The sequence below is a fragment of the Protopterus annectens genome, chromosome 8.part0, assembly GCF_019279795.1.
Source record: "Protopterus annectens isolate FY-2018-M chromosome 8.part0, PAN1.0, whole genome shotgun sequence".
Classification (NCBI taxonomy): Eukaryota; Metazoa; Chordata; order Ceratodontiformes; family Protopteridae; genus Protopterus; species Protopterus annectens.
This window is the reverse complement of record NC_056741.1, coordinates 1,700,874,113-1,700,893,228: the sequence shown is the minus strand read 5'-3', so window position 1 is coordinate 1,700,893,228 and position 19,116 is coordinate 1,700,874,113. Positions and strand designations below refer to the sequence as shown.

The following is a 19,116-nucleotide window of genomic DNA, read 5'->3' as shown; positions in this document are numbered from 1 at the left end:
TTGCATTGTCTTGGAGAGAAGTAATTATTAGGAATGAGATGCAGAAGTGTTTTATTGTTTTATGATTTTCAGGATCTGTGAACATCTGAGAGATATGTATTTTTCACACAGAGATGTTACATTCTGTTAGTTTCTGACAAAGGGGGTTTAGCTTGGAAACTGAAGTCTGGTGACAAAAAGTGATGTCATCCGAGCTAACCCAGCAGTAATATTTGATATTAATTTAAGAACTCTCTCAGAGAGAGACTGGGCATTTTGTAGTTTGTCTTGGACCTACACTTGACAGCAACCTCGCCTTTGCTAACCACATTGCCACTGTAGTCATAAAGTCCTTCTATGTGGCACATTTCATTACAAAAGGTTTCTCATCCAGGAAGAAAGAGGTCATAATCCCTCTCTACTCATCCCTCATTAGACCTATTATAGAATACAATGCCTCATTTGTTATGTACCTCACTAGACACCTACAACAACTAGAAAGGCCACAAAAATAGCTCACTAAGAGGATCTTAGGCCTTAGACACATGCCCTATAAGGACAGACTCAAAAATCCCCAGCTGTACTCTGTCTCTTATCACCTACTTAGAAGCGATCTCTGCTTGACCTACAAAGCCATGTCTGACCCAGAGCTGCTAGATATGCTACACTTAAAGAAATCTCAATCCCTCTGTGCTACTCAGTCCAGGGACCTAAACCTCATTACCACAATAAACAGAACATGCTGGAGGGACAGGTTCCTAACACGGAGACTTCCCATACTCTGGAACAAACATTCCATTCACATGAAGCACAGCACTTTACTGGCCCGCTTTAAGAGAAATCTTGATGAGTGGATGGGCAATAGGAAATTCGCCCTGAGGATCACTTCAGTGGTCTTAGTTGACAGGAGCTCTGGGAACTAACTTTGGGTGGCATGATGCTGGGGAATCTTCTTCAGCTAGGCTTATACAGGCTCCTGGGCCATTAGCCTAGTACACACCTATGAACCTATAAACCTAGCAAGAACATCCACTCATCACATCTGCACTTGCCTTGGTGTAAGTAAGTTTTTTTCGAGCATAGTAACTCTTTTAGATATAGATAGGAATATAGTAAAGATTAGTTTAGATGTTTTCTGTATTTATTTGTGACTGTCCTACAATGTTGTTTTAAATATTTCCTGTGATTTTGAACTCTGAAGTTACTGTCTGATTTACTGAGTATTGTCTTTTTTTATTATTTATGACTAAATATACTTAAACCTATCTTTGTAGCTGATATTTGTGAGAAATATTTAAGCTCTTAGAGTACTTGCATATGTATTTGGTGACACTGTACAGGCCACTCCTAAATAGCTTTGCTTGGTCAGACTACCATTTGGATTAATAGTAACATTATACAGTAGGACTGGACACCCTTTGTTAAGGGCTTACGTAGTTGACAAGTAGTGGCTAGTGACTAGTGGCAGCTCAAACTACCTTATAGTCTGGGCAAAAGGGGGCATAGATAGTAAACCTGTGTTCCCCAGGTGTGTGTGTGTGTATGTGTGTGTGTGTGTGTGTGTGTGTGTGTGTGTGTGTATAAATCAAATCTCAAAGTGTGTGTGTGTGTGTGTGTGTGTGTGTGTGTGTGTGTGTGTATAAATCAAATCTCAAAGTGTGTGTGTGTGTGTGTATAAATCAAATCTCAAAGTGTGTGTGTGTGTGTGTGTGTGTGTGTGTGTGTGTGTGTGTGTGTGTGTGTGTCAGCTACTTGAGCAGGGACACAAAGCACTTTGTGGACAGAGAGGGTACTGGAGGTCTTAGCTTGGCCACTCGTCTGAGATCTCAACCCTACAGCTGTGCCAGTAGGAAGTCTTATTGGGGATCTGGAGAAAGAGGGAGAAACTAACTCCAGACTGACTGTGATCTCTGTGTGCCCTTAAGGGAAATTGCACTTTACTGTGTGTGGACTTGTCATCCTCCCAGTGTGTATGTCCCCCATTGTTGCCAGTGGTAAGGGTTGAAGCTCCTTGATTACTGGGCCAGTACAGGGGTGTCACAGATAGGTCTGATTTCAATATTTAATAGATGTTTGACACATGTTTAGATGAACACCGAGGAAGGGATATGATATCCTGAAAGCTTTGTTTGTGATATTACAATAAATCTCTGGTGTCTCTGAAGTCCAGTGTTTGCTTGATGAATTGCTGCATGCTTAAACTTCCACTTCTCCTTTACCTATACCTTCCAGCTTATCCTTTTTCAATCAGCCCCATACCCTCTTGAGTTCATCTGTGGATTCTCTCTCCACCACTAATTCTGATAATCTAGTCCATGGATCCATAACTCCCCCCCCCAAAAAGTATTTTTGATATGCAAAGTTTCTATTTACTATAATTGTGTCCATCTGCTTTCCACACTATCTTTCCTATTCATAAAAACTCCTTCACATCTCGCTGGCATGGTCTTGTACAATAATATCATGCTTTTCCCTTCTCACATGATGAGATCTCTAGCTCTTCTTCCCTTCCAAGGATCATGTTGGTGGCTCTCCTCTGAATTCCTTCCAGTAGCTGATGTCATTTTCTCTATACTATCTCCAGAACTGCTCTCAGTACTTGAGGTGATGGAAACATTACCTGTTTGATTCTAGAATCTGTCTAAACTTTGTCCCATTGAGGATACACCTCAGCCTTCTGCTTTGCTGCTGCTGCCCTCTCACTCTTTTCCATGTGAACCAGTTCAGGTGTGATCCACCCCACCCCAGATCGTTTTCCTGCTCTTTTGATATCAGTTCCAATCCTCCCAGTTGATACTTTGAGCTCAAGGTGTGGCTGAAAAAGGGTCATTAGACCAGTTCAGTTACCCAGTGAACAAACAGCAAATAAATTATAAATATTTTACACCAGGGTTGTTGTATGCCTAGAGCAGTGCTTTGCATTTATTTGCACGGAACCAGAACTAATATGGTACTGATCCCTTGTTCGGCCTTTCCAAATCTGGCTATTCACCCCACCCACTGCTACACCTATCTGTCAACTATGGGTCACAAAAGGTAAGAAGAGGCACTCATTTACATAAGTAAGTTATAGATTTTGCACACATTTCTTATTTACATTTCAGTAGCCCCTCATTTACATAAGACTTTCTGAACCATCACCTGACTGTTGCACCTTCCTTTCCTTGTGTATGACAAGTACACATTCCTATTGCACTTAAGTGTAACAACTATGAAGAGCACCCATAGATTTCAAAAATTATGGAGGCAGATTTCCACATGATAACACTTGTTCAAGAAAAGGATGGGAGTACCATTTCTGAGGCAAGTAATGTTGTTCCTAAGTGCTGAAGATAAAACCCACAAAGCAGGACAAAGTCAACACAAAAGAAGAAATATTAAATCTAGAATCATCATCATCATCATCAGCCCATTTTTCCCATTTTCTGCATGGGGTAGGGGTATCGTGTTAACTGCCATCATCTGTCTTGATTTAGTGCCACACTCTTGCCTTCTTCAACACTCATGCCTGACTGTCGCAGATCTTCTTTCACACAATCCATCCACCTCTTTGTTGGAAGTCCTTGTTTCCTCTTACATTCTTCCTGTCTGTCCCAAATCTTCTCCATCAGATTATCTTCTGCTTTTCTGCACATGTGTATGAACCACCGTAATCTGTTCAATTTGATCTTTTCTGCAATTGGAGCTACTTTTCTTATGTTCTCATTTCTTAGTCTGTCCCACAGTGTGCATCCTACCACCCTTCTCAGGCACTTCATTTCCATCACCTCTAGCTTCATCATCTGCTCTGCCTTTACTGCCCAGGTTTCTGTACCACAACATAGTACTGGTCACACCACTGTCTTGTACATCTTACTTTTCAGCTTCTTTGGCAATCTACTGTCATAGACTACACCAGAGACTCTATGTCAGTTGGCTGCAGCCCCTCTGATTCTAGCTTTGGCCTCTTCATTCAGCCTTCCCTTCTCCTCAACCACCCATCTCAGATACTTGAAGCTATTTTCCTGTCACACTATCTTAACTTCTATCTCAATTCTCAACTTCTTCTGATTTCCCCAATTTGCTGCCATTACCACTGTCGTATCTGTGCTTAGTTTCATCCCATGTGCCTTTAGTTTTGCATTCCATTCCCCTTTTCTTTGCTGAAGTTATTGCTGAGAGTCTGCCTGTAATGCCATATCTTCTGCATACAGTAACTTTGTTGATATGTCCCCTCCAACCTGTTTGCTAATGTAGCCCATCACCAGTATGAACAGCAGAGCTGAACCCTGATGTACACCCACTCCCATTGGGAACCCCTCTGTGAGGCCAAACACTGTTTGTACTTGAGTCTTTGGGTCCTTGCACATAGTCTGTACTAATTCTACCAATGTTTCACAGACTTTGAACCACCACAGTACTGCCCAGATTAGCTTTCTTTGGATCTTGTCTTTGTCCAAGTCTAGGAATGCCCAGTTGGATTATTTCCTCATCTCTAGCTGCTTCTCAGTTATCTCTCTCACTTCAAACATTGAGTCAGTTGTGTTGCATCCTGATCTGAATCCGAACTGCTCATCTCCCATCTTACATTCTACTAATTTGAATATCTGTTTATCAATCACCTTCTCCAGAACTTTCATGCAATGTGACAAGAGTTTGATGCCTCTGTACTGCCCACAGTTGTAGATGTCCCCTTTGATCTTGTACACTAGCAAGAGTATGCTTATTCTCCTGTCATCTGAGATGCACATTTCTTTCCACACTGCTATGAATACCCTCAGGAACCATTTCTCCCCTATCTCACCCGGCATTTTTATTATATCTGCTGTGACCTCATCTGATCCTGCTGCTTTCCCGGACTTCATTTTCCTGTGTGCTATTTTTACTTCTTCTAGAGTGGGCTCTTCCTCGTCTGTCATTGTAGGCTGTCCCTGGGGCAGTACAGCATCTTTTGGTTTTCTTCATTGAAAAGCTGCCGGAAATACTCCTTCCATCTGCCTTTGATGTCCTGTGGACTGGTGAGCAGGTTTTTGCTGGCATCACTTATGAAGAGTATCTGACTATCTTCTTTATCTTTCTGTCTTTGCCTTGTAACCTGATATAGTTTCTTTGTGCCACCTACTGAGTCACTTTCCAGAAGTTGGTAGTGTGCCTCCAATGCCCTATTCTTTGCTATTTCAACTCCTTTCTTAGCTTCTTTTCAACCAACTAGATTTCCTTCCTAGCCTGGTCGGTCTTTTCTATCTTGCATTTTTTCCTGCACTCCTCCTTTCTTTTGATCACTTCCTGGATTTCTGCATTCCATTACCAGCTTTCTTTATGTACCTTATTTCCATACCTGTCTCGGCCACATATCTGTTCTGTAATCCTAACACATACTTTTTTGAGGCACCCTCATTCTTCTTAAACTCCACCAATTTCCTCCTTTTCTTGGGGTGCTCGAGCCCCGAGTAATTCCTTGAACTGTTGTACTTCCTCTCCAGTCAACTTCCAGGTCTTCAGACTGGTCTCCATTGACCTTAGAGCCTTCTCTGACTGCTGATTGAGGCAACCAGAAAAATATATAAATTACGCTGAAATGAACAAGCGTCACAACTGACTAAGAACACCAGCAAACAAAATAATTATGTATGTAATATTGTAAATGCAATAGCAATAGACCAGCTTGAAATTAACAGTGTTCATACTAATCACACCAATATCAGTACTTATAGACTCAGGAGCCCAAGTAAACATCACAGACAAATATATTTTGCAGTTTACAGCCTTCAGAAACTATAAAAGTAAAGTCTTCTGCTACAAAAGCATGCAACCTCTACTAATCAAAGGCATATATGAAAGTACAGAGTTACTACAAAAATAGAAAAATCAAGCTATTTGACTTCAACCTCTACCAGTCAAAGGCATATACAAAACTACAGCTAATACAAAAATAGCAAAATCAAGCTATTTTATTTTGCTTTACAAAGGTAGAGTACTGATCAAGCAATGACCAGTTGCAGACCCTGCCTAGGCTGTAATGCACATTACAACAGAGTAGAATTACTACAACACAAACATAAAATACAATACAAATGCAAGGTATCCAGTGAAACAGCAGTGAGATCTTGTATATTATGTATAAATTCACCATGCTAACTATGTATTTCACCAAAAAGCTGTAATTTAATAAGAGGAGAAGCAAGCTGGATTGTTCATCAATAAAAATAGAACAAGTATAGCAACATCATGAAAGCATAAGGGAGTCCAATGATAATGGAGGAAAGTAAATATAACACAGGTCATAGTGTCCATCTGGTATCAGTACATATCATGGGACAAGACACACAGACCATACAAGTCACAGTGTCCAATTGGTATCAGGGCAGCTGTTTGCAGGAGGTGGGCATCACCCGCTGTGTCTCCATATCTTTCGACAAGGCACAAGGATTGGTCATAGCGTTCATGTGGTATCACTGCAGAAGTTTGCGGGGAGGTAGGCATGGCAAGCTATGTCTCCATATCATGGGACAAGGCACACAGACCATACAGGTCATAATATCCATGTGGTATCAGAACACCAGATTGCAGGAGGTGGGCATCTTGGTAGGCACACTGGTTCCAGGACTGGAAAAAATGACAGTGTAGAATCCTCAAGACATGAAAACATTTCTACAATAGGGCTAGGCAAGGCCTAGCGGGAGGATGCCCCCCCCCCCATTGCAGAAAGAAGTAGCAGTCCATAAAAATCACAAAAACTGATAGGCCAAAAAGGAGTAATAAAGGTGATAGAGTGGACTACTTAGGATAAGAAAGAAATTATGTATTGTTACTATTATGCAAGAAGCCCAGAATTTCCAGACAGAAGATATGCAAAAAGATCGAGAGGGAAATTACAGGTAAGAAAAACACTTCCACAAGAAAAACTGCCAGAAACTGCATATAAAAATTTGTGTTGATTAATACAACAGATTTATGAAAAACATTATCTAGACCAAGAACCCTGGGCCATTTGGAAAAAGAAGTGACTGAGAAGTGCAAAAATATAAAGAACAAAATCTAAAGACTTTTGAAAGGTACAAAAAAGAAACATGGACATGGGAAACAGGATACAACAGGATAGGATACAATATTTATGCAAATGAGAAAGAAAAATTAATCAACACAAAAAAGGCAGTCCCAAAGAAATTGAAAGAAAACTACAGGCAAAGGCATCCACATATGGAAAATTTCACAATAAAAAATAAGATCACAAAAAGGGAACACAGAACAGAAGATTAGTAAAGTAGAAGTTAAAAAAATAGAAGATGAAGTTATGGAATATTTGCGAAATTAAGGATTTAGTGCAGAATGTCTAACACAGGTTACATCACAACATGATGAAATAAGTCCAAAGTAAGGAGAAACAAGAGGAGCAGGAGCCATCAGAAGAAGAAATATGGACATGGGAAAGAAAAAGAGATGTAATACGATGCAATATTTAGGCAAAGGAGAAAGCAAAAGTAATCAATACAAAATAATGGCACCAAAGATATTTGAAGAGAAATACAGGCAAAGACAACTAGATAGAGAAAAGTTTACAATACCAAAAATAAGGAAACAAAGAGGAAAAGTAAAGAGGATTAGTAATGGAGAAGTTAAAAAAATAGAAACTAAGATTATGGATTACCTGTAAATTAAAGGATTTAATGTAGAAAATCTAACTCAGATAGCATCACAGCAAGATAGAACAATGGATCCCCAAATTAAGGAGAAACCAATGGAGTGAGTAACATCTGATCAGTTGCCATATGAAGATACTTTGGAGCCTTTCACAGGAAACAAATGCAAATGTTCAGTTGAAGTTACACAGCAAGAGAAGGAACAGGAAATTGTGGCAACTCTGACACAGTCGAGGCTGTAGAGTGATAGGCCAGTGAGCTCCCATATGAAAGAGCAACAGATGACACAGGATGTGGCATAGGAAGATGTTCTGGAACTTTCTATAGAATGCCTGTAGGAAATGGAGAACAAAGAATGTGCCCTCAGCTTAGAAGAACAAGATCTAAGAATACGGTTGCTTGATTTAATAGAAATGGACAGACATATTAAGATTAATGAAAGGAATAGACTACAGAAAGTCAATAAAATCCAAAAAGTTAGAAGTTTCATAAAACAAATGAACACAGTAAGTAGGGCTGTCCTTAGAGAGTCTTGTGACATAACAGAAGTAAATAGGATATATTATTGTGCAGCTAAATTAATAACGAATAAGGTCTTACCACAAAAACACAGGGTAGTAAGGAAAGGAAGGGGAGAAATTGAATGCCATCATGGAAGTATTAAATAGGGAAAACTATAAAGCAATTAAGACAAGAAGTTTCACTGTTACAATAGTATGGATGTGGGAACAGGTCAACAAAAATACTCAGAAAGATAGATGTGATAAAAGCAATGCAGAGTATCAGAAAAGATCAGGGTCTATCATGTACTATTGCAAATAATAAACTACAAATATCAGCACTGGCAGAAAAACTTAGAATATATGCAGATAAATATGAAAGAAAAGTACAAAATAAGCAATTTATTGATGACTCAGAAAGGTTTTACAGAGAACTGGGAAACAAGACAAACTGAAATTCCACCAAAAAAGAAGAAAAACATATATTTTAGAGAAATATATATGAAGATCCTGTGGAACATAACAAAGATGCTAAACAGACAGAAGAAGTAAAAAAAAAGGATAAGAAGTTCAAATGTACATGACATGAAATGGGAATGGGATGAAGTAACATCCAGAGAGATTGAAATAAAGTTAAGAAAAGCTCATAATGGGAAAACCTCAGGCCCAGATGTGCAGTACATAACTTCTGGCTAAGAGTATTAACATCTTTACATGAAGACTTAGCCATAAGTAAGAACTATTTATATAAGCACCCCAAACAGACTCCAGCCTAGTTAACAACAGGAAAAACAATACTTCTACTTAAGAGGGAGCCTGCAAGCTAGATCAATAGCTTGCCTTCCAACAATGTATAAACTATACACTGGAATTGTTGACGACAGAGTTTATATTCATTCAGAAGAAAACTCAATCATGCCAATAGAACAAAAGGGTGACAAAAGAATGTCATATGGAACAAAGAATCATTTGTTGTTAAATAAAGTCATAATGGACAGCTATAAAAAGGAGAAGAATCTGAGTATGACATGGATAGACTAGAAAAAATCATTTGACAGTGTTCCACATGCATTGATAAAGACTGCTTAAAAATGTAGAAGATACTCCTTTTACTGATTGATTACAATACAGCAACCATGAAACAGTGGCAAAACACTCAGCAGTTAAGCCATGATAAAGAACAAATAATTATTCCGGGGATAAAACTTCAAAGGGGGATATTCCAGGGTGACTCTTTTTCATCACTGCTCTTTTGTCTTGACCTCAACAGATTAAGTCATGGCTACAATTTGGCTCTCAGAAAGCAAAACATTGTAAAGACCTTTCATCTTCTGTTTGTACATGATTTAAAACTGTATAGTCCATTAGATGAGGACCCAAAAGCACAACTGCAAGTGGTCAAAACGTTTTTAGATGATATTAGGTCTTCATAAATGTGTAAAAGCAACCTTTAATACAGAAAAGATGCAACACCATGAAAACATCAGCCTGAGACAGAATGTGATATAAAAGAACTTGAGCAAGAGGGAGTGTATAAATATTTGGGAACTGACAAAGGATAAACAATAAAACATGAATAAGTGCAAATAAAACTTAGTAAAAAATTTTTAGAAGTCTAAAATTAATACTGAAAACAGTGCTGACATCTAGGAACAAAATCCAAGCTATAAACCAATTTGTTCTTCCTGTCCTACCTTACAGTTTTGGAGTGACTGACTGGCCCCAAGAGATGTTGGATCTATTGGACAGGAAAACAAGAAGGATGCTTCATGCTTATCAAATGATTTATAAAAATCAGTGCAAGCCAAGACTATATATTCCTCATTCTGAAGGAGGTGTGGGCTCCTTGAAATTGATTACATGTATAGATCTGCATCATAGGACTACATACATATCTGCTGACCTCACAAGACCCAAACATAGTGAAAGTCTAAAAATATGAGGAGAATACACCTAAGATAACTTCCCTGCTTTATTTAGCAGAAGCATATCAGTGTCAAGTGGGAATGGAAATCATACCAGAAGAAGATAAAAATCAGAGAGCAACTGAATGTGCCAACAAACAAAAGAAAGAATATAAAGTGAAGGATCAGACGAGAAGGCAAGAAATGTGGAAAATGCATAAATATAGTTGCAAGTATAGAAAACTCTTGGAACAACCTCATGTTGATCAGGATCAAATGCAGGATTAGTTAAAGATAGGTAAATTTTAACCAAAAGATAAAAGGTTAAATATTGGCTGCCCATGATAGTGGATTAAGGTTGGTTTATGAGTCCACTGAACATGTCAGAGAAACAGACAAATTTAGGTTTTGTAAAACCAGAATTGAAAACAGTCGCACATCTTGTTGCTGGTTGTGATATACTAATTGCAGGAGGACAGTATACTGAAAGGCAAAATAATGTGGCAAAACTGTTGCATTGGGGATTGTGCAAACATTATAAATATTAAAGTAGCTGAAAAACATTGGAAACATGAGCCAGAAAGATTTATAGAGAATTATGAAGTTTATCACACATGGGATCACCCAATACCAACTGTTAAAACAATAGATGCAAGAAAACCAGATATAATAGTCCATGAAAAGAAATCAAAAGTAGCATTGATCATTGAAATTTGCTATATCTAGTGACTATAGTGTCTTATGTACAGAGAGACACAAACTCATAAAATACCAGGATTTGCAGGCATAAACAAGAGCAATGTGGAAGAAGAATACTCTAACAGTCCCAATAGTAGAAGGAACAATGGGTCTTATAAAACAGAATTTGAAATCATACCAAGATATATCACTGATACATTTACCTCCATATGAATTGCAGGAGTCAATACTGGCACATTGCAGGTGCTACAAAGAGCACTTCTGGTTAACAACAATGAATGAAACAATACTAATTGTATGAACTTTAATTATACTTTGACTTAGGAATGGGATCCATTCTTGTCATGGTATTAGCCAGACAAAAGACTTGGAAAAATTATTAAAAAAAAAAAAAAGGGAGAAACCATATAGGGCATTGTGTCCATGTGTTATCAGTGCAGATGGCTGCAGGAGGTGGGCATAGCACACTACATCTGCATATCATGAGACAATACACTCAGACCATACAGGTTATACTGACCATGTTTTAAAAGTACAGGTATTTGCAGGTGGTGGGCATGGCATGTTATGCCTCCATATGATGGGAAAAGGCACACAGACTGCTCAGGCAATAGTATCTATGTGGTATCAGTGCAGCTGTTTGCAGGAGATGACCATGACACACTATGTCTCCATATCAGAGGACAAGGCACACAGATCATACAGGTCATAGTGTCCATGTGATATTAGTGAAGCTGTTTGTAGCAGGTGCATATGGCATGCTATGTCTCCATATCATTGGACAAGGCAGATACACCATACAGGTCATAGTGTCCATGTTGTATCACTGCAGCTGTTTGCAGGAGGTGGGCATGGTATGATATGTCTCCATATCATGGAACAAGGCTCAAGGCTTATACTGGTCATAATGTCTATGTGGTATCAGTGCAGCTTTTTGCAAAAGGTGGCCATGGCACACTGTCTCCATATCATGGGACAAGGCACACAGACTGCTAAGGCCATACTGTCCATTTGGTAACAGAACAACTGTTTTCAGGAGGTGGGCAGGGCACTCTATTTCTCCATGTCATGGGACAAGGCACACAGACCATACAGATCATAGTGTCCATGTCTTACCTGTGCAGTTATTTGCAGGAGGTTGTCATGACATGCTATGTCTCCATAGCATGGGACAAAGCACACTGACCATATAGATCTTGGTGTCCATGTGGTATCAGCATAGCTGTTTGCAGAAGTTGGGCATGGCATACCATGTCTCTATACCATGGGACAATGTACACAAACTATACAGGTCATAGGCTCCATGTGGTTTTAGTGCAGGTGTTTGCAGGAGGTTGGCATGCAGATTATATCTAAATATCATGAGACAAGGCACACAGACTGTTCAGGTGATAGTGTGCATATGGTATAAGTGCAGAAAATTGCAGGAGGTGGGCATGGCACACTATGTCTCCATATCATGGGACAAGGCACACAGACTGCTTAGGCCATAGTGTCCATGCGATAACAGAACAGCTGTTTTCAGGAGGTGGACAGGGCATGCTATTTCTCCATGTCATGGGACAAGGCACACAGACCATACAGATCATAGTGTCCATGTGTTATCAGTGTAGTTGTTTGCAGGAGGTGGGCATGGCATGCTATGTCTCCATATCATGGGACAAGGTACACAGACTGCTGAAGCCATACAGTCCATGTGGTATCAGTGCAGCTGTTTGAGCTGGTGGGCACTGCACTCTGTCACCCATATCATGGCACAAGCCACACAGACTGTGCAGGTTAGAATGTTCATGTGGGACTGATGCAGCTATTTGTAGCTGCTCAGTACTACATAACACAATTAGTCTCAGTACTGATGCTGCCTGGTGCATGGCATTATATGTATCTGTTGTAATCATCCCTATGATGATAAATGGTGCCTTGTTCAGGATACATACTTATTAGTAAACCCATGAGAATGGACTGCAATGCTAAGGATTTTTTCACTGCCTTCCACATGTGGTTTGCATGCTATAATGTTTTTGAACTGAACCTTTGATTACATGTATGTACTTGGGCATACACATATATGCACATTAGACCACATAATTAGGACCATGGCTTGCACACTTGGACCATCATATAACATTTTGTTTTGCATATATCCCATTAGACTACATAATGAGGATTGTGGCTTGTACACATACAATACCTTATGGCACATTGTGACTTTGTGGTACATAAATGCCCATTAGACTACACAATCAGGATTGTGGCTTGTAAACATACACCACCTTATGGCACATTGTGATTTTGTAGTATATACATACATTCCCATTAAACTACATAATCAGGATTATGACTTGTGTACCAACATATAGCACATCGGGATTTTATGACAGATGCATGCTTGATACATGTTGACCACAATCAGGACCATGGCTTATATTATACACCATCATACAACAGTTTGTGATGCAAGTTTTATGAATCAAACACTGTTTAGTACTTAATTATAGTGATGTGCTACAATTTTATACTTTTTTTCCCATCTAATTTACATGACTCATCACTTCCTTACTAGTCCAGTTTTGTAGAATAGTTCTAGTTTCATCTTTCTTTATAAAGTATAGTTACGAGAATGACTTTTGCAAATGTGATAAAGGCCTTCTTGTTTTGAATTGCCCCATGTCCCAGAGGGATGTATCTCTTATTGTGCGCCAAATTATATGTGTTGAATTAGCTGCAATGTTGCTAGAAGTACTGCAGGGGGAGAATGGCAATGAGTGACCAATGTCATGTTGTCCACCCTGAGGGGCCTCTCACTTCAGTAAGCAGAGTTATGAGCCTGGTGAACACTGTGCAGTTATCTGTTTACATCATCCTGTGGAGGAGGGAGGTAATCAAGTCTCACTACAGTAATTAGTGCTACAAGCTGTTTGTGCTATATAAGCAGTTATCTGTTTACATCATCCTGTGGAGGAGGGAGGTAATCAAGTCTCACTACAGTAATTAGTGCTACAAGCTGTTTGTGCTATATAAGCAGTTATCTGTTTACATCATCCTGTGGAGGAGGGAGGTAATCAAGTCTCACTACGGTAATTAGTGCTACAAGCTGTTTGTGCTATATAAGCAGTTATCTGTTTACATCATCCTGTGTGGAGGGAGGTAATCAAGTCGCATTACAGTAATCTTGTTATGAGCCAGGTGAGCACCGTACAGTTATCTTTTACATCATCCTGTGTGGAGGGAGGTAATCAAGTCTCACTGCAGTAATCAGTGTTATGAGCCAGGTGAACACTGTACAGTTAACTGATTATATAATCTTGTGGGGAGGGAGGCAGTCTAGTCTCACTGCAGTAATTATTGTTACAAGCTGTTTGTGCTAATAACCAGTTATCTGCTTACATCATCCTGTGGGGAGCAAGGCAGTCTAATCTCACTACAGTAATTAGTGTTACAAGCTTGGAGAATTCTGTGTTAATAAGCAGTTGTCTGCTTACATTAACCTATGGGGAGAGTGGCAGTCTAGTCTCTCTGCTATAATTAGTGTTACAAGCCTGGAGAACTTTGTGCTACATTTATCTTCTCACATCATCCTATGGTGAAGGAGGCAATCTAGTCTCACTGCAGTAATCAGTTTTACGAGCCTGAAGAAGTCTGTGCTACATAAGCACTGAGCTGCTTACTTAGGATGTTGCTCATGCACCTATGGAAGGCAGTATTTCCAAACTTCATAACACTGCCATGGTGGTAACAGTATTTAGGGACCACTCCTCGGCAGCAGTACAAAGCTGTACTAGTGTCCTCAGTCTCATCATTGGCCATGGGAAGGATTCAGGTTGAGTCAGCAGAAGGGTAAAGCAGGTCTGGCAGACCACGTGAATGAGAAGAGAAGTTGGTAGCAGCTGATTTCTTGTTTTCTCAGAATTATGAATAGCTTACGTCTTTACTTAGTTATAAGAATATAGAAATAGATACATGGTTTCTTATTAAAGCATCTTTAAAATATTTTTTTTTCCATTATTCCTCCAGTGCATTCTGTGGTTGTTTTTGTAGTAACATGTATTAAAAATTTTAAAATATGCCCCTTACGGTTAGTGGCATACTGTTAAGTTAATATGTTTATGTATCAGAAATCCCGGTTAGCAGTTGGGTAAATCAAGGCACCCTGTGAACAGAAAGAGACTCGACTGTTGCCATTTAGGACTGACTTATAGTTCTCTTAAAGCAACAATTTAAAAGTAAAAAAATAATACAGGAAAATACATTAAAGTTATACCACAAAACTCACATACTCAGCTGCATAACATGGATAATGTTTAATATCAGAATAAATCTTTAGCAATAATTTTATGCCACTAAACATATCATTTTTACCCTATAGAGCCACAGTACTATTTATAAAAAACATAGTGTGAAACCACACATTCAGAGTATCATATCCAGCTAAAATTAGAGAAAATTATCTGAACTAATGTAAAAGATTCCTTATGTTATGCCTTATAAGAAGAGAGTATTATAGAACATTACTCGAGTGTCTAAGAAAAAAAGAACATTTTAAGAACCTGACTACATAGGACTTTCTTTCAAGTTCTGTTCAAAGAATTTCAGTGGTGTACATACAGTATTGGAAGGAGGTGGTCTTGTACATTCCTCTGCACCTATCATAACATGGTGGTATGATAATTAGTTAGATAAAACAGATCAAACCATTGAGGACAAAGCTACCTAACTATTGTTCTGAGTCTGAGATATTTACAGAAATTAAAACAAAATATAAAAAAAAGTCATAACATAACTTCCATTTAGCTAGAGTAAGATTGTATTTTCGGCTACTTATTCCTCAGAAAGAGTTAGCTTTGTAATGTATTAACACAATACAAAAGATAAAAAATGATTAGCATATAATGTACTCCTAAAGTATGGAATCATAATCTGTAGCATGAGAACAATACAAAACTAAATTTCTCAGATCTGTAGATACTGTAATTTCTACCTCAACTAAATTTCTTGTTGTTACTGTTGTTGTTTATAAATAGGTTGAATGCTGTTTCCACATTTTCTAATATGTAGTGCAGGAATGCGTTCCAGTTTAAGGTTTTTATTTTATTTATGTATTCATATATTTATTTGCGTTAATTTATTGGGGCAGTCCAACTGAGAAGTATGGTCCCTTTTTAGTGAAAGCCCATGGAGAAAAGCCCCAGGTATTTTACACAATACAATATCAGATTAACACAAAAACAAGAAAAGTCAGTAAAAAAATGAATACTGTAACAGCAGTATCAACATTAGTAAATACACAGTGATGACAGTAATAGAGAAGCTATTTACAATGACAAATTAATATCAGAGCTCAGTATTTAAATTAATTCTAAAAATGTTTGCATGCTTCACAAGGTGTTGACATAAACTGAAAATTCAGGATTATAGGTGGAGAAAACAAGTTAACAGAGATTTAACCAAGCTGGAAGATGCAGGAGAATATGCACAACTCAAGAACAAAGAATTTTAATTTCAGCTTGAAATAATAGGTGTTGTTTATCACTCAGAAATGTTTCAGGTTGCTTGCTCAGAGTCCTGCAATATGTGGGAGGTTTGGCTTCACACGAGGTGTCAGAAACATTGTTTTGTTTGCTAATGTTCTACAAAATTAAATTAATGGTCTTGATAGTTCATTAATGTTTAGTTACCAAGTAATTCAACCTGATTTTATTCTGGGGAGAGGAAATAGGATTTTTCTCTAGAGATCTGCTAATCTTTTTATCTGAAACTAATAGTGAGACAAAAAAATTAAAAACATTACTTACCCAGCACTACTGGGGGAGTGTCGTTAAATTTCATTGCACGGGGTTCTGAAGATGGAGGAAACAGGACATTAAGGATCCAGCCTGTGTTTGACAAGCAGGGCTGATGAAAGAGCACAAACAGTAAAAGGGAATAAAAGCTGAAGCAAAGCATGTCTGATACCGCAGGAAGATACAGGATTAGTGAACATCTATCAGCAGTATTTAATGACAGACTTGGGAGTTAGAGAGTTACATAGAAAGAGAATGCAAGCACTCCAACTATTCTGTTTACTTTAGAATGCTGGAACTGACTGACTCAGCCTTATTTGCTCCACAAACAATGCATTTCAGGGTCAATGTACCTGAAGATACAGCAAATGAACTCATGGTACATAATACAATAAATATAATACTGTAATTCAGCTTTCACTATGACTACGTCTGTTCTGAAAGGTTTGAATTGGTTTGTAAAAAAGAGTACGTTCCTCAAGTGGGGCACACATAATATTGTGTCCTGACATAATAGTGGCCAGGCTACAAATGAAAGATGCAAAGCTTCACCTGGATTTTTGCACCAATTAGCAGATGTAGATCAATTGTATTAAATGAAGGCTTTACTGTGTAGGAAGAAATCAAATAGACTTGCAATTATGACAGCTTTAACTATTCTCCAGAAAAAAAAAAAACACAGTAACTGGTATTTGATATAAATAAAATGCATTGTTCAAGTGAAGGGTCATAAGACATGGTTAACCCAGTGTTTGGTAACACTGTCACCCACTGTTCCTTCCTGGCATAGCAACAATCACCACAGTTCCAAGCTCCCACTTGTGCTCTATAAATAAAGGAGTCACTCTCTGCATGCATCATTAGGCTCTAAACAACACCACCACACAGCTAAGGAAATGAATCACAAGCCACTTTTTAACTTCACTTGGTGTGTATGCAGCAAGGATAGGGGAGAGCAGTGCTCCTGGACAGTGGGAAAAGGTTCAAAGAATGGGTCAAAAATGGCAGCTGCACATCCATACAAATATGCATATGCAAGTCATGCATATACAAGTCAGTGGAGGATGGGAGTCACACAGGAGAAAAGAAACTGCTGTGGTAATTATGGATCTTAGCAAGAGTTAATAACCAGCTTCTCGCTAGACAGCCATGATGTGGATGTCCTTTGATCTCTGACAAAAGCATAGCCATATAATCTAAAACTTATTGTATTGCTTAATTCAAGTGTTCCTCATGACCACTCAATGCTTTGCAGATATATTTATTTTAAGGATGCCACTGAAATTTGTCATTCCTGATGGCTTCCAGTAGAACATTTTATTTTTCTTCTGCAGTATTGGTGAAAAGTATGTTACAGCTGGTGCTGGACACTGGCATCTTCATCAGCAATCACATTTGGCATGCATGTACTAATGACAACAACAAGCTGCTTCCTGATGAGCTTGAACCTTGATATAATATACAATAAGCATTTGCTGACATCACCAAGAAGGTTTGTAAACTGGGTGATGTATATTCTGCACATTGAAAACTTTAGCCTGGATGGGTTTTATTTTCAGTTTTCACTGAATGGTTTGTTTGTCTGACCTTTTCATACTTTGGCTTGGATATTAGTTAGGATATTTTGCAGGCACCTTAATGTTTATGGACATTAGGCTTTAAGCTCTATGATTCTAAAGTGTAACCAAAAATCCACTTATGCTGTGCTGATGAGTTCACTAAAAAGGCCAAAACACTGATATACACAGTGGGGTTTATTGGCCTGAATATACCCATAAAGACTTAAAGAGTAAATCATCATGGGCATTCAGAAGCAATGTAGTTGAAATGCTGTTATACCCTTAATATACCCCTTGCATATATCCCATGGGCCTTTATTACAGGAAGTTTAAGGTATTATGCAATGAACACTTTAGCTTAGCTGAGTTTTACTTGCAATTTCTTTATGTCTGCAAATTTTCTTTTCCAGAAAAAAGTGAAACTTCCACCCCTTGTCTCATCCAGTCATGTTTTATGAGAAATAACTGAGAGTGTTGTACTCTCCAACTTCTCTCATGTACACAGTTCATGGCAGCTTAGTGACCATATGGTTGCTCAATTACAATGTAGGTGTTCCAGGTCACAGACATGGAGGCTCATGTTTCTGACAACTACAGACAGAGGAATCCAACTGGATATGGCTATCCAACCTGTTAAAAGCTAAGCTAGCTCAGGTCTGGGAGCACTTGAGCCCTTTCCATATAGGGGTAGCAAAAGGGACACCTCAGGCACAGGTGCAGTTCCCTAACTGCACTCTCTCTCAGTAAGATCCTCACTTAAAATGCAGCCATACCTTTGGAGTTCCTCATCAAAGGGACAGCTGCTATTTTTTTCTGAGCCAATCCAAAATATTTGTGCATGTGCATGAAATTACCCTTGGATCAAAATGTGTGTTCTTTTCTTTAAGAGCTTCATATAAAAACATGCTGACAAGTTAAGCCAGAAGGATTTGGTAAGGTCTTCCAAGGATACTTGGAAGTGGCCACATAAACCAGAGGTAGCAGTCTCACAACTTCAAAGGTGGGTTTCCTCTCCACTAGTAGAAAATATATGTTATAATCAGTAAAATCAAAAACTGACTTAAATGATCATTAAC

General features: G+C 38.6%; 1 protein-coding gene across 2 annotated transcripts in view; it reads right to left on the bottom strand.

The window, feature by feature from the left end:
* LCAT (lecithin-cholesterol acyltransferase) overlaps positions 1 to 16,752 on the bottom strand; it is an 853,467-nt gene extending 836,715 nt beyond the window's left edge. The window contains exon 1 of one of the 2 annotated variants that reach the window (XM_044081229.1): positions 16,494 to 16,752. In XM_044081229.1, coding sequence (XP_043937164.1) covers positions 16,494 to 16,644 — 151 coding nt within the window. In that variant the 5' untranslated portion in view covers positions 16,645 to 16,752. The remainder of the gene's footprint in view (positions 1 to 16,493) is intronic. The other variant, XM_044081228.1, reaches the window with a different exon arrangement.
* Between the last annotated feature and the right edge of the window lie 2,364 nt (positions 16,753 to 19,116).